We start from the raw sequence: 14,454 nt of genomic DNA on the forward strand, positions 1-14,454 counted from the left end.
CTGGGCAGCCCAGGGATGACAGTAGTACTGTGTTATTACATTGTTTTCTATTTTTTATAGAATTTATTTTTGATAATTTATACTTTCCTAAAATTGTTTACTTCATCTGTTTTTTAAATCTAAGTTCCAGGAGGATAGAGCCTATGTTTGTTTTGTCTACTGTTGTGTCCTTTGCATTAGCAAAAACCGTGGAGCAGGCTTTCAGTAAATATTTATTGTGTGAGTCAATGTGTGTGTGTGTGTGTGTGGGGGTGTGGAATGGATTATTTTGGAAAAAAAGAAGGAAGAATTAATTCCTCTCCTAATCGTGACTCATTTTTTTCAGGCCACCCTTGGCCTTTTTTCATTCAAAACATTCATGAATAAAGTACAGTTCCAAAGCAGTTGGCGCTGTTGATGTAACAGTGTTTGAAAATACCATTATTGGAAGCTCAGCAGGACATCTGTGCTCATCTATGAACTAGTCATGATATTCTGCAGACCACATCTTTGAGGCCTCCTCTTCTAGGTTTCCTCCACCCTCTCCATTTCAGTAGTTTCCCAAGAATGGGTGATGAACCCACTATGAGCCAGGCACTGGGTTAGTTCCGCAGAAGTTTTGTTTTTCTGCACCAAAATTTTCACGTACTGCATTTTCCAGGATCTGCTGAAGCATTGGGGTGACCGCACTGCCGCGCAACGTCTGGGATGCGGCGTCGCAGCGCCCCCTGGGGGCCAGCTCGAGCTCTCCCTGCCACCGGCGATCGATCTGCAGTGCGCCGGCTCCTGGTTCGAAACAGTTGGGAGATGGACTGACTCCAGCTTCCGCTCAGGGAGGCCCTCCTGAGAGGCCTGGCCTCCCAGGGCCATGAGGAAGTCCGTCCAGAAAAACGTTAAAGGTAACTGGGTATGTTCTGGAGACCAAGACTCCTTCACTTTTCCTTGTCTGTAAAATGGGGACATCACACTCTTGGCTTCTGAGATGGCGCCTCACCATCCTTGGTTTGCCAAACTCTAATTTGGATACAGGAAGAGGCCCCCCCGCCCTTTTTTTTAGTGTACAGCTCTGTGAATTTTGATCATCATATATCCACATTTAATCCCCTACAATCAGAACGTGGCGGTTCCACAACCCCTGAAGTTACCTTGTGATGCCCGTTTACTGACAACCCTCTTTCCACCCCAGCTCCTGACACTTCTGATCTGTTTTCTATAGTTTTGCCCTTTCTATTGAGAATGTCACAAAAATGGACGCATACAGTATGGAGTCTTTTGAAATTGGCTTCTTTCACTTAACCCTGCTGTCTTTTGTGACTGGGCTTCATAGATTATATTAGGAGCATGTTTAATTTGCAAGCTGAGGTTGGAACTCAGACCCTGTCTATGATGCCAGTTCTCCGTTTGCTCAGGAGCCATAAATTTGAGGAGGGGATGACCTGTTCCAAATTGCTCCTATAATCCTGAAAAGTCTCAAAGATGGTGCCTTCTTTATACTAGGATTCTTGCCTGGAGAATTGCTATGGACAGAGGAGCCTGGCGGGCTATAGTCCGCAGGGTCACAAAGAGTCAGACATGATTGAGCGACTAAGCACACACTTAATTTTCCAGTCAGAGAGCATCTGTGGTTGTGGGGAGGGTGAGGTTGGAGACAGGCAAGGATACTTGTTTGAAGTTGAAAGAACTGTGAAAACGCTGGAGATGTGAGAATCCCACCCCCAACAGTGGGGAGGACTCCTGGACCCACTCCCCCCACCCCCAAACACTACAGTCACATGGATTTGGCAAAGGTTTGGCAAGTAGCAGTTTGTCACTTCTCCTTAAGGAAAAGTGCTGGTGTGAAGAGTGTGCTGAAAACAGGTTTCCCCAGAAGCTTCCTGTGAACTGAAAATGAATCTCAGAAGCTTCCTCTTGGAAAAATAACTTGTTGTTCTAATCACTCCTCAGTCTTTGAAACTTTTCTTGTGAGATTTAGTTCCGTATAAAACATATTTCAATTCCTCACTACCCATTTTCCTGGATTTTCCTCCCCAATGCTTATTTTCTACTGTCTATTTCCACTGACATTGTCACGACGTGCTTGGGTGAATGCAGTTAACACTTTCTCTCTTCTAGTCTGGACCCCACAATCCATATAGCAGCCTGAGGTGTTTCATTCTTTCTTTGAATGCAGATCTTAGCTTGTCCTGCCAAGATCGCTTCTAAGCTTTTCCAGTGAGGTAAAATGGCTGAGCAGCCTGTCTGCGACGGCTTCGCTCCTCCTGTCTGGCCCCTACTGATCTCCTTTTATGTTCTTTCCTGTCTCAGAATCTTATTTGTTCCCTTCCACCATACTTTGCTTAAAGCTCTCATATTGGGCCTTTCGACCTCAATTCAAATTTTACCTCCTCTGTGAAGCCTTGATCCCTCTTCCCCACAGGAGACTTAACCTGTTGGTCACCCTCAGAGCTCTCTGTATTTTTCCTTCATAGCATGTGTTACAGTTTGTTTGTATGTTTACATAGCTCATTGATATTTGTCTCCTCCACTAGGCTGGGAGATTCATGAGGGCAAGAAACACTTCAGTTTCTAGCACACTGCCTGTATCAATAAATACTTGTTAAGTGAATGGATAATAATAACTAACTTTAATTAAACATTCACAGTGTGCTAGGCACTGTGCAAAAGCCCTTTAACTGTCTCCTTTAATTTTCATAACAACCCTCTGAGTGGGTATTTTTATTATCCTCACTTTACTGATGCGGAAGCTAAGGCAGAGAGAGGTTAAGTAACTGCCCTAAGATTCTGGCGTTAGAACCCCAGTTATTACTGTCATGCTGATATCTAGCAGAAGGACTAAAACAAATCTCTCCATTTTTAGGAAAACAAGTCAACCTCAAGGTCAAGCCATCTGTACACGACTTGAGCAAAACTCATCAGACCAAGCTCACTGTGGGTAGTCTGGGATTAGGCCTGATCATCATCCAGCATGGGCCCTACCTTCAGATCACCCATCTCATTGCAAAGGGAGCTGCAGCCAGGGATGGAACACTCCAGCCAGGTGACTGTGGTTTCCCCAGGCCTCCTGACCCCTCTTCTTCTGCCTCCCTTTCATCTGCCTTCAGGGAGACTCAGGTTATTAGGTTCCAGTGTAACAGTGATGATGGTGACATTGTTTGAGATCTTTCAGTGGGCAAGCCAGCTGCTACTACTTGTATAACCCTCACTGTATTTATTTGTTGAATTCTTTTACTTATTTATTTTTGGCCGTGCTGTTTCTGTTGCTGTGCGGGCTTTTCTGTAGTTGTGAGCAGGGGTTACTCGCTTGTTGCAGGGCTTGAGCTTCTTGCTGGTAGTGGCTTCTCTTGCTGTGAAGCATGGGCTCTAGGGCGCACATGCTGCAGTCGTGGCTCCAGGGCTCTAGAGCACAGGCCCAGTAGCTGTGGCACACGAACTTAGTTGCTTCACGGCACGTGGAATCTTCGCAGCTCAGGAATTGAACCCAGGACTCCTGCTTTGGTAGGCGGATTCTTTACCACTGAGCCATCAGGGAAGCCCTATTTATTGAATTCTTATAATAACCCTTTAGGTAGGAACTATGATTATCGTCTACCTTTTACAGATGAGGAAACTAAGGCTCAGTGAGACTGAGTTCCTTGTCCAGGTTCACCCCCATCTAGAAGGGATTCATATACAGGAATAGTGTCACTCCAGCGTTTATGGCTCTGTATGGATAAGGCTTTCTTTTGTAGGCAGTATGAATCATCATTAATGTTTAGATGTGTGATCTCACTTCACCTGGCTGACAATCCCCAAGGTAGATTCTACATTAAACTGATATACAGATGAGGAATCAGATATTTAGTAACTTGTACGTCGTCACATCAAGGAGTGGAGATTTGAATGCTGTCTTTGTCAGTACTGCCCTGCTTCTCTTGTCTTTAGATGAATGAATTTTCCATCCAATTCAAGACATTTCCCCAGTGCCTTCTCTGGGCTGTGCTCAGGAGTTAGGGACACACAATGGGATGGTAAGGTGGTGGAAGGAAAAACCATTCAGTGCGAGCTGGCCTGAATTCAGGCCCAGGCTGTACCTCTTTTTGGTTCTTTGACCTTGGACAAAGTCCTTTAACTTTCCTGGCCTTAGTCACCTCATCTCTAAATTGGGATAATACCACCTTTGTCAGAAGTTGCTAGTATTTGATGAGATAATCTTTATGAAAATACTTGGAGAGCCGCAGTGCTATGGAAATATTGGCAGTCCTTTCTCTAATGCTGTTCTTAGAGATTCTCCAGACTTGTATCTTGTTTTGTTGTTAACCAAAAAGGATTGTGTATTGGCCAAAGTATGGGCTAATATTTTTGCATCAGGTCACCTGATGCAAAGAGCCGACTCACTGAAAAGGACCCTGATGCTGAGAAAGATTGAGGGCAGGAGGAGAAGGGGATGACAGAGGATGAGATATTAGGATGGCATCATCGACTCAATGGACATGAATTTGAGCAACCTCCAGGAGATGGTGAGGGACAGGGAAGCCTGGCATGCTACAGTCCATGGGGTTGCAAAGAGTAGGACATGACTTAGTGACTGAACAACAACAATAAAAATGGTTGTGCCACAGCCCTAGTGGATTAAACCACTGGTTTGGAACTCTGGTTACTTATTAGAATCACCTGGAGACCTTTTAGAATAAAAATGGCTTGGCCCCATCTCTCCAGAGTTTTTGATTCAGTTGGTTTGGGGACAGGGCAGTTCATGGTTTAAAACTTCTCAGATTATACTAATTGTAGTTAGGGTTAAATGCAGAAGATTAAAGAATTAAGTGGATCAATGATGCTGTTAGGAAAGTTCACCTCACCTTAAAATCCAAAGCATTTTCTCCACGTATTACTTACTATTTGGTGCTAAGGAACAGCCTTCCAGAAAGAAAGTTCTGGACTTTCCATCCAAAAGAACTCTAGGCCAGGTCCCATGGGCCTTTTCTGCTTGTTCTCCGTAGGTGTTTTGGAGTCAGGGGACAGACGCTGGTTGATAAGCAGAGTGCACACTCACTGGAGTGGGATGGGAGTATGCTTTCATGAAACAGAATCTCCTGGTAGGGTCATATTGTGCTCCTGGAGGTCAGAGGCAGTCTTGAATTCATCTTTTAATGAATTCAAGGGACTTACCATTAGAACTGGTACATTTATTATGTCTGTGCTTGATAAATGAAGAGTAAGTGAGCATTGTTCTAGGCATTTTGCAAGGTGTTTCCACGTCTATTATCTAATCTTTGCAACACTCCTAGAAGGTAGATAATGAAATACAGAGGCTCAGAGAGATGAAGTGAATTGTTTAGTACAGAGCTAAGTGGGTGGTCAGAGCTGATTTGAACCCATGTCTGCTTAGAAAGCCCATATCTTTGACTAGAAAAGAGATTGCAATATGGAGTACGTCCCATATCTCTTCATGACAAGTCAGGCACTTCTCTTCAAGGCCTGGGATTCAAAGCCTCTGTAACTCAGTCCGTTTGACAATGATTATGAGATTTGGAGAGGTGATGGTCCTAGAAACCTGATTTTTTTTTAACCCCATTACCTCCCAGCCCCATTATTTCTTACGTGCTTTGAATTTCTCTTCTTTTGTTGTTTCTTAATAGGGCTTCATCTTGATTTCCTAATTTATTTTGGCTAAACTTTAAAATCCTTTTGGCCAGCATAGTTTTAGCAAACTCTGATATCCAGAATCTTAAGAAATTAATACAGCATTTTTCTTTTCTTGGAGAAATTAATATAGATTTGAAGGTAAACAAAGTTATGTACTGGTCACCACCCTTACTAGGCCACATTAATTCAATAAGCATTTCCTGAATGCCTGCTGTGTGCAGACATCAGGCACTGGGGTGTAATGGTGAGCCAGTCATATGTGGTCTCTAACCACACAGAGCTTATGGAATTTACAGCCTAGTTGAGAGAAATGGGAGAAAAATAAAATCTACTTTTTTGGTAGTGGCTTGGCTGCTGAAAAGTTGATTAAATATAGATAACTGGGACAGTTTATACAATGTGGTTCCTACAGCCCATTAAAACAGAAAAAATGTATAATATTAATATTTATAAATACCAAATTGGTGCTTCTTTATGAAACGCAATGTTAATGTCTCTTGCTAGAATAATCACATTCATGCAATAACACCTTTGGCTTATAGTCAGGACGGTCAGGCAATTAAGCTGTTTATTTTCTGCCCTCTCGATAAGTCACCTTTTTAACAACATAATTAAGCAGCATGTCAAGCCATAGCTTTCAGCTATAAACACCCCTTTTAACATTAGGCAAGTAAGCTTATCCCATGAGGGTTTCTTTTTTTTTTGACATTGTAATTAACCTCTATAGGGTGAACAGCTGTTTCAGATTACACAATCTGTAGGTAGCTGGGAGAAGCCCTGTTTCATTCTGAAGTTAGCCACAGCTGTCTTTAAAGACCAAAGTAGAAACTTTTCTCCACCCATCTCAGTATTCATTTTCTTTAAAACTGTGGCCTTTTGTTTGATAGAATCTAGCACTATGGAAATTTGTCTTTGGTGTTCCTTGGAGGCTTCCTTTAGGTTCAGCATAATTTCTAATTATAGCAGAGTACGGAGTAGTGCTTCCCAGGTGAGACTCAGTGGTAAAGAATCCACCTGCCGATGCAGGAGACACGGGAGATGCAGGTTTGACACCTGGGTTGGGAAAAACCCCTGGAGGAGGAAATTGCAACCCACTCCAGTATTCTTGCCTGGAAAATTCCATGGACAGAGAAGCCTGGTGGACCACAGTCCATGGAGTTGCAAAGAGTTGGGGAGTAGTAATAGAGAAAGTACTTCATCTTGACTCTTTTCTACTCTGAGGTTAGACCTCAGTTGTCTTAGAATGAGGTGATTGAGGGATCCCTAGCTTCCCATGTACAGTGGGGTAAACATTCTTTGGGACTTATTAGGGTCACTTTATCTGATGTTAGCTCTGAAGTCTCCATGACCATTTGGCAGGATGATAGTACTTGTATGATCTGATAACTAAGATTTTATTTACCCAATGTGAATCTGACCTTAAAGATCAATTTCCCTGTATTCCTTCTTCTCTTGCTAGATGCCCTATAGCAGTCAGGGGTCTTAACTGCAAGCAATAAAGAAGTTCTATTGTTGTTGTTGTTGAGTCTCTTAAAAAAGTCATGTCCAGTTCTTTGCAACCCCATGGACTGTAGCACGCCAGGCTTCCTTATCATTTACCATCTCCCAGAGTTTGCTCAAACTCATATCCTTTGAGTCAGTGATGCTGTCCAACCATCTCATCCTCTGTTGTCTCCTTCTCCTGCCTTCAATCTTTCCCAGCATCAGGGTCTTTTCAAATCAGTTGGCTCTTTGCATCAGGTGGCCAAAGTATTGCCCTTCCAGCATCAGTCCTTCAAATGAATATTGAGGGTTGATGTCCTTTAGGATTGACTGGTTTGATTTCTTTGCTGTCCAAGGGACCCTCAAGAGTCTTCTCCAATACCACATTTCGAAAGTGTCAGTTCTTCAGCACTCAGCCTTCTTCATGGTCCCACTCTCACATGCATACATGACTACTGGAAAAACTATAGCTTTGATTATACAGATCTTTGTTGGCAAACTGATGTCTCTGATTTTTATTACTCTGTCTAGCTCTGTCCTAGCTTTTCTTCCCAGGAACAAACGTCTAATTTCATGGCTGCAGTCACTGTCTGCAGTAAATTTGGCGTCCAAGAAAATAAAGTCTGTCACTATTTCCATTGTTTCCCCATCTATTTGCCATGAAGTGATGGAACTGGAAGCCATGATCTTAGTTTTTTGACTGTTGAGTTTTAAGCCAGCTTTTTCACTTTCCTCTTTCACTTTCATCAAGATGCTCTTAGTTCCTCTTCACTTTCTGCCATAAGGATGATATCATCTGCATATCTGAGGCTATTCATATTTCTCCCAGCAATCTTGATTCCAGCTTGTGATTCATCCTGCCCAATATTTCACATGATATACTCTGCATAGAAGTTCAATAAGCAGGGTGACAATATACAGCCTTCTCGTACTCCTTAACCAATTTAGAACCAGTCTGTTGTTCCATGTCCAGTTCTAACTGTTGCTTCTTGACATGCATATAGGTTTTGCAGGTAAGGTGGTCTGATGTTCCCATCTCTTTAAGATTTTTTCAGTTTGTTGTGAACACACAGTTAGTCAAAGGCTTGGTGTAGTCAGTGAAGCAGATGTTTTTCTGGAATTCTCTGGCTTTTCTATGATCCAGAGGATGTTGCCAATTTGATCTCTGGTTCCTCTGCCTTTTCTAAATCCAGCTTGAACATCTGAAAGTTCTCAGTTCACACACTGTTGAAGCCTAGCTTGGAGAATTTTGAGCATTACTTTGCTAGCATGTGAGATGAGTGCAATTGTGTGGTAGTTTGAGCATTCTTTGGCATTTCTTTTCTTTGGGAGTGGAATGAAAACTGACCTTTTCCAGTCCTGTGGCCACTGCTGAGTTTTCCAAATTTGCTGGCATATTGAGTGCAGCACTTTCACAGCATCATCTTTTAGGATTTGAAATAGCTCAGCTGGAATTCTATCATCTCCACTAGCTTTGTTCATGGTAATGCTTCCTAAGGGGCCCACTTGACTTTGAACTCCAGGATGTCTGGCTCTAGCTGAGTGATCACACCATCGTGGGTTATCTAGGTCATTAAGATCTTTTTTGTATAGTTCTGTGTATTTTTGCCACCTCTTCTGAATCTCTTCTGCTTCTGTTAGGTCCATACCATTTCTGTCCTTTATTGTGCCTGTCTTTGCATGGAATGTTCCCTTGTTATCTCTAATTTTTTTGAAGAGATCTCTCGTCTTTCCTATTCTGTTGTTTTCCTCTCTTTCTTTGCATTGTTCACTTAAGGCTTTGTTATCTCTCCCTGCTGTTCTTTGGAACTCTGCATTCAGATGGTTATATCTTTCCTTTTCTCCTTTTCCTTTTGCTTTGCTTCTTTTCTCAGCTATTTATAAGTCCTCCTCAAACAACCATTTTGCCATTTTGCATTTCTTTTTCTTGGGGATGGTTTTGGTTGCTGCCTCCTGTAATGAACCTCCATTCATAGTTCTTCAAGCACTCTATCAGATCTAATCCCTTGAATCTATTTGTCACTTCCACTGTATAATCATAAGGGATTTGATTTAGGTCATACCTGAATGGCCTAATGGTTTTTCCTGCTTTCTTTAAGCTCTCGCTTGAAGTTTAAAGAACTTTCTTCAGGTTCTGTAAAGGCATTGAATTTAGAACATTTAATCTGACAGAATTCCTGGAAAGCCTTGAGAACCAGGTTTGGAAAACGATGAGAGAACAAAAGGCCATGGAAACTGGATGCTCCTGTCACTTCTCTGCATCTCCTGCTCCAGGTTTAGTGACACAGGGGGACTGACCAATAGCTGGACCTGTTCTACATGTCCATGCCTTAGCTGCTGGGTACAAATGAATAATTGGGTCTATTTAACATCCAGTTGGGAGGTCCAGGGACTTGGCTGTCAAGATGTGGTTCTCTTTCCATCTGTTGGGGGCTCAGAAGCTGCATGGCTGGCTATTATACTCCCCTCCCTGTTCAACTCTGTCCTACGATAGGGGACCTAGGCGTCAAATCCTTTTGAACTTCCATACTCTCTGTATACACATCTTCAACTTAATTAAAGCGTGCTAAATGTCCAGTGTTATATGAAGAATTACTTGCTCAATGAATACTGCATAAGGAAAGAATATTAAACTGTAAGGCTTGATGTTTACTATGGTCTGCTTACTGTGGAGGGCATTGGCAATGGCCAGGCAGGTATAATAAAAATAGGTCATTTGTTCACTTAGTGTAAGTGATTTTTTTTCTTTAATAGTAGTAGCCATTTATTTTACTTGAAACAAGCACATTTTTAGAATCTTCAAGGATGGTTCAGATTCTTAATCATTTTTAGCCTCTGTCACACCAAGGACTTTAGAAATGTTCTAAAAACATGTTATAATATCTACCATTACACTGACTATTAAGAAACATCTTGCATGTATTCATTATTCACTGAGAGGAAGCCTGGTTTTGGTTGAAAATGAACCAACAATATGAACCTATAAAATGAAATACCTCACCAAATTAAAAAAAGGGAGAGACATTGCACAATGAAGACAGAAATGGCATGATCTTTTTTAAACCATCATCTTAATTTTATTGAATTTTTTCCCTTTTTCAGGTGATGTTTTGATTAGTGTTGGCTATGCAAATGTGTTAGGTTATACTCTTCGAGAATTTTTAAAGCTTCTGCAACATATCACCATAGGAGCAATACTACAAATAAAAGTTTACCGAGATTTTATAGACATACCCCAAGAATGGCAAGAAATATATGATTTAATCCCTGAGACCAAATTCCCAATCACACGGTAAGTAGTTAAGTTTAGGAAATCTTTGTTATACTACAGAATTCCCCAGGGTCTGTGAAGCACAAGAGTCTTAGTTAAATGTGAGAATTATCAATTGGACCATGTAGGAGGAATTAATGACACTGTCACAGTTCAGTGAGTTTCTAAATCCTTTTGAAAAGTACAATCTGTAGGACCTAATATGAGGCAGGATGATAAAGGCAAGAGCGAGCCTTGGACATGGAGTTTAAAAAGGACCAAACTACCTAGTGGCAACTCTGCCTTCAAACCTAGATATGACTCCCCCTTTTCCAAAGTTAGCCTTGAAACGTGCTGTGACTCCCTTTCCTCATTTGTCTCCAGCATATTCAATTCTCTCTCTGGATCCTTCTCAATAACCGTTAAGCCTGTTTAAAAGTCTTCCATCTTAGCAAAGCCCACTTTAATTCCACTCCCCTCTCCTTTCCTTACCAGCCACTGTCCTGTCCCTTGACTCCAAAGCTGTTGAAAGAGTTATATTAGACATTACCCACCTTGGTGCAGACCTTGGCTGACAGCCCTTTACCCCAAGGTTACCTGCAACCTTCATACTGCTGATTTCAGTGGACTCTTTTCAGTCTCTAATTTTGCTTGGCTTCTGAGCAGCAGCAGGCACTCTACAGCCTCCCACCTCAACTCCTGTTAAAATATAAATTTTTCCAGACTTCTGGAATATCATACTCCCTTATCTCCTTTTGTCACTTCCTTGTGATTGCCTTTTACCAAGCCTTGCCTTTGGCTTTCTTCTCTCAATCTTCTAAGCAAACTCCTTGGTTTCTATTAGTATTCATACATTAATAATTTCCAAATTGTATTATCTCCAAACTTGTATAGACACCCACTTGATATCTGTATCATAAACCCCTTAAACTCATTATGCCTAAAATTAAAAGCCAGTTTGCCGTTGTCTTAGTGGGAGAGCATTTGCTTAGTCAAACAAGTCAGAAATTTAAGGCCTGGCTTGATTTCTCTATCTCCTTTTTCTTTAAGTGGCACATTTAGTATTCTGATCCGAGTTATTAATTCTGACCAGATCCCTGAGCACTAGCTGTACAGCTGTGTACCTTTGCTTATTGGGATGTGCTCAAAGAAATATGGCTAGGGGCTCTTTACTAAGATTAAAAAATGGCCGATATTACTTCAGAGTCCAACTTGTGGGTATAGGATACGGTTCACAGATATGCTTTGCTTATCTCTCTCACTGTTTTAGACAGCGTTGAGCAAGGAGGATACATAGGAGGGGTTTTTCCAGGGGCCAGTAATACTCTATTTCTTGACCTGGGTGGTAGCTACCAAGATGTTTAGAATTTTTTTTTTCATTCAACTTATTTGCATTTTTGTTTCAAAAAATTTTTAATGAAAAAAAAAAATGGAATTGCTAAATTTACAAATCTCTGGTTTCTCCTGAAAAACAAAAGCTGGGCTTGCATCCCCACATGGTAACAGTGGACTAGAGCTGGATAGCAGTTGTTCCCTTCAGATCAGATACAGAATGGGAAAAATTTTCTCCCAATAACTAAACCAATCCTGCTTTGATTAAAAATCATTAATGATAATACTGAACTTAATACTATGTGATGGACACCGCTTTACAAGCGTTGTACCATTTAATCCTCATGACAGTTGTATTTATCCTCGTTTTACAGATAAGAAAACTGAAGCCAACAGAGGAGCATGTAAACTTGCCAGAGGCCACAGGGCTAAGTAGTATACGTCTGTTTTCAGAGCAGCAACATCCAATAAGTATTCTCTATGCTAGTGGAAATGATCTGTATCTGTGCCATCCCGTGTGGTAACATTAGCCACAGGTGGCTACTAAGAACCTGAAATGTGAAGATTTGTAACTGAGGAATTTTAAATTTATTCAAGTTTAATCAGTTTAAATTTAGCAGCCACACATAGCTGGTGGACCCTGTATTGGAGAGTTCAGCTCCCGAAACAGAGCTCTTCACCATTTGCTTATGGAACAACTACATTCTAAGTAGAGTTTGAGATTCAGAATATTAAAAACCTAGGGATGGCAGGTTGACCATTCAAAAGCAAACACAGAATACCACAACTTAAGTTATGAGGCTAAAATCCACAAACTTAGGAACAATACCAATCATGTTCTGAATCCCTTAATTAAGCAAAGGGCTTATAGCTAAGGCATGTTAGCATCTTATGTGGAAAAGGGTAAGGAAGGGGCAGAAGGGGAACGAAAAGGTTTATTTCGCAAAGTTGTAAGGCTTCTTTCAGGAGCAGATAGCATCGAGTGCACAATTCGCCATGTGATGCTCTGGGCAGGCCTAGTGATATTAAAAACTGTTTCCAGCGAACCCTGACCTCTGCTGGCTTGTGGCATTTCTATCTAATGCCACTTTAATAAGAACCTGGCTCTGCCACCAGTCTTTATGGTGATCTAACAGAGCGACAAAGAAGGTCCTTGAGTCTGAAGGCAAACTGTTCTAGTCCTAAGATCTTCTGAATCTCCTTGCACAACACTACATCAAGGATGAAAGAAAATCATACAGTGTAAGACTAGTGGCTTTCAGAAAAAAATGACTCAATATCAAATGCTATTACCAGAAGAGAGAAACTTTAGGGAAGATCTGTTCAGATCCTTAGGAGCAAGCAACAAACAAACACACACCACAAGCAGGCCTCCAAGGATGTTAGGGAAAACACTAGTAAGTCTGATAGGTTGGAGGGACTGGGGTAGGGAAGAAATCCATTTCCTACTAGCAGGACAGAAGGTCACGGAGGTTCATAATTGCAAAGATCTAGTTTTGGATCTGCTGGGTAATAGCACCAGCATGAGGAGTAGCACGTGACAGCATTTGTTCAGGAAAATAATAGCAGGCGCAGGTGCTACAGACATTAGAAAAGTTCAAGAGCCCTGTTGTTGGCAAACTAAAAAAAAAAAATCTTCACAAGTTTCTGGATGGCAACAGCAAGGTGGAATAGTGCATGATGAGACATCTGGGCGGAAGGGTGTTCTACAGATCCACATCTGTAAACCCAATTGAGAAGCAAATGATATTCAGGGGCAAAAATAAAAGGATTCAGAAGAATAACCAATGATAAGCATATTGAAGATCTTTGAGGCCCATTATTTCTGGACACCTCCTTGGAAATCAGTAATATTCTATTATTGCTGATCCCACGAGACCCATGAAAACTGAGTTCCGTGGATGAGATGGCCACACTGACCTGTTATTCTGTGTGAGGTGAAATCAACCCACCCTTTAAGGCCTGCTAATATTCTGGTCAGTAGTCTCGCTTAAGTCTGTGCAAAAAAAGTAATGTGAAATAATTTAGGGCAGAATTTGATTTCCATTTAGGAATGTAAACAAATTTAAAGGTAATTTAAACAAATTTAAAGAGGATCTTAGTTCCCCTACCAGGGACCGAACCTGAGCCCTCGGCAGTGAAAGTATGGAGTTCTAAGCACTGGACTGCCAGGGAATTCCATAAAGGTAATTTTTAAAAGAGAACATTTTCAATAACACAGACAGGTAATACTAAAGCTATATTGTATTTTTTCTTTTATGAACCAAAGCAAGTTATAAGACATCTTGTTAGGTGATAATAATGAATGTGTAGACATTAAGAATCCATTTCATTCACTAGTCTTTCCATTTCAGCACAACAAAGAAAACTGAGGAGGCAAAAGATAGATCTGTCACAAGCAGTGATGATGATGAAGCTTTCGATACAAGACTTAAGTACTATAAATATCCACGGTCCACTGGACATTACCCTGTAAGGAGACCAATGTCTATCTCCAGAGAATGGCATGGATATAAAAAGAAGAACCATGTAATGCGTGTAGGAAAAGATATTAACTGTGACGTAATGATTCACAGAGATCACAAGAAAGAAGTGAGGGCCCCTTCTCCATACTGGACCATGGTGAAGAAAGACAATGAAATCTCCTCCTCCTCATCAGCCTCCTCCACCTCAGATGCATTTTGGCTGGAAGACTGTACCCCTGTTGAAAAGGGCAGTGGTGAACCAGTATCACGAGTTGGTTAGGCAGCAGTTTTCAAATCTGTGACCACAGAAGCATTTACCTTGAA

At 41.4% G+C, this 14,454-nt stretch overlaps 1 protein-coding gene across 1 annotated transcript; it reads left to right on the top strand.

Annotated features, from left to right (window-relative positions):
- Positions 1-847: 847 nt before the first annotated feature.
- Positions 848-14,410, top strand: PDZD9 (PDZ domain containing 9). The gene is made up of 4 exons (XM_052656541.1): positions 848-878; positions 2,837-3,016; positions 10,186-10,375; positions 14,020-14,410. Exons 1-4 carry the CDS (start codon positions 848-850, stop codon positions 14,408-14,410), a joined length of 792 nt encoding a protein of 263 aa, XP_052512501.1.
- Positions 14,411-14,454: the final 44 nt, after the last annotated feature.

The sequence above is a fragment of the Budorcas taxicolor genome, chromosome 2 (assembly GCF_023091745.1).
Source record: "Budorcas taxicolor isolate Tak-1 chromosome 2, Takin1.1, whole genome shotgun sequence".
NCBI lineage: Eukaryota > Metazoa > Chordata > Mammalia > Artiodactyla > Bovidae > Budorcas > Budorcas taxicolor.

Bases quoted from the DNA above. Each gene is read 5' to 3' on its own strand.
- PDZD9 (XM_052656541.1), top strand. From the start codon at position 848: ATGAGGAAGTCCGTCCAGAAAAACGTTAAAG. The intron at 879-2,836 runs GTAACTGGGTAT...CTCCATTTTTAG, and splicing joins CGTCCAGAAAAACGTTAAAG to GAAAACAAGTCAACCTCAAG. The intron at 3,017-10,185 runs GTGACTGTGGTT...TCCCTTTTTCAG, and splicing joins GGATGGAACACTCCAGCCAG to GTGATGTTTTGATTAGTGTT.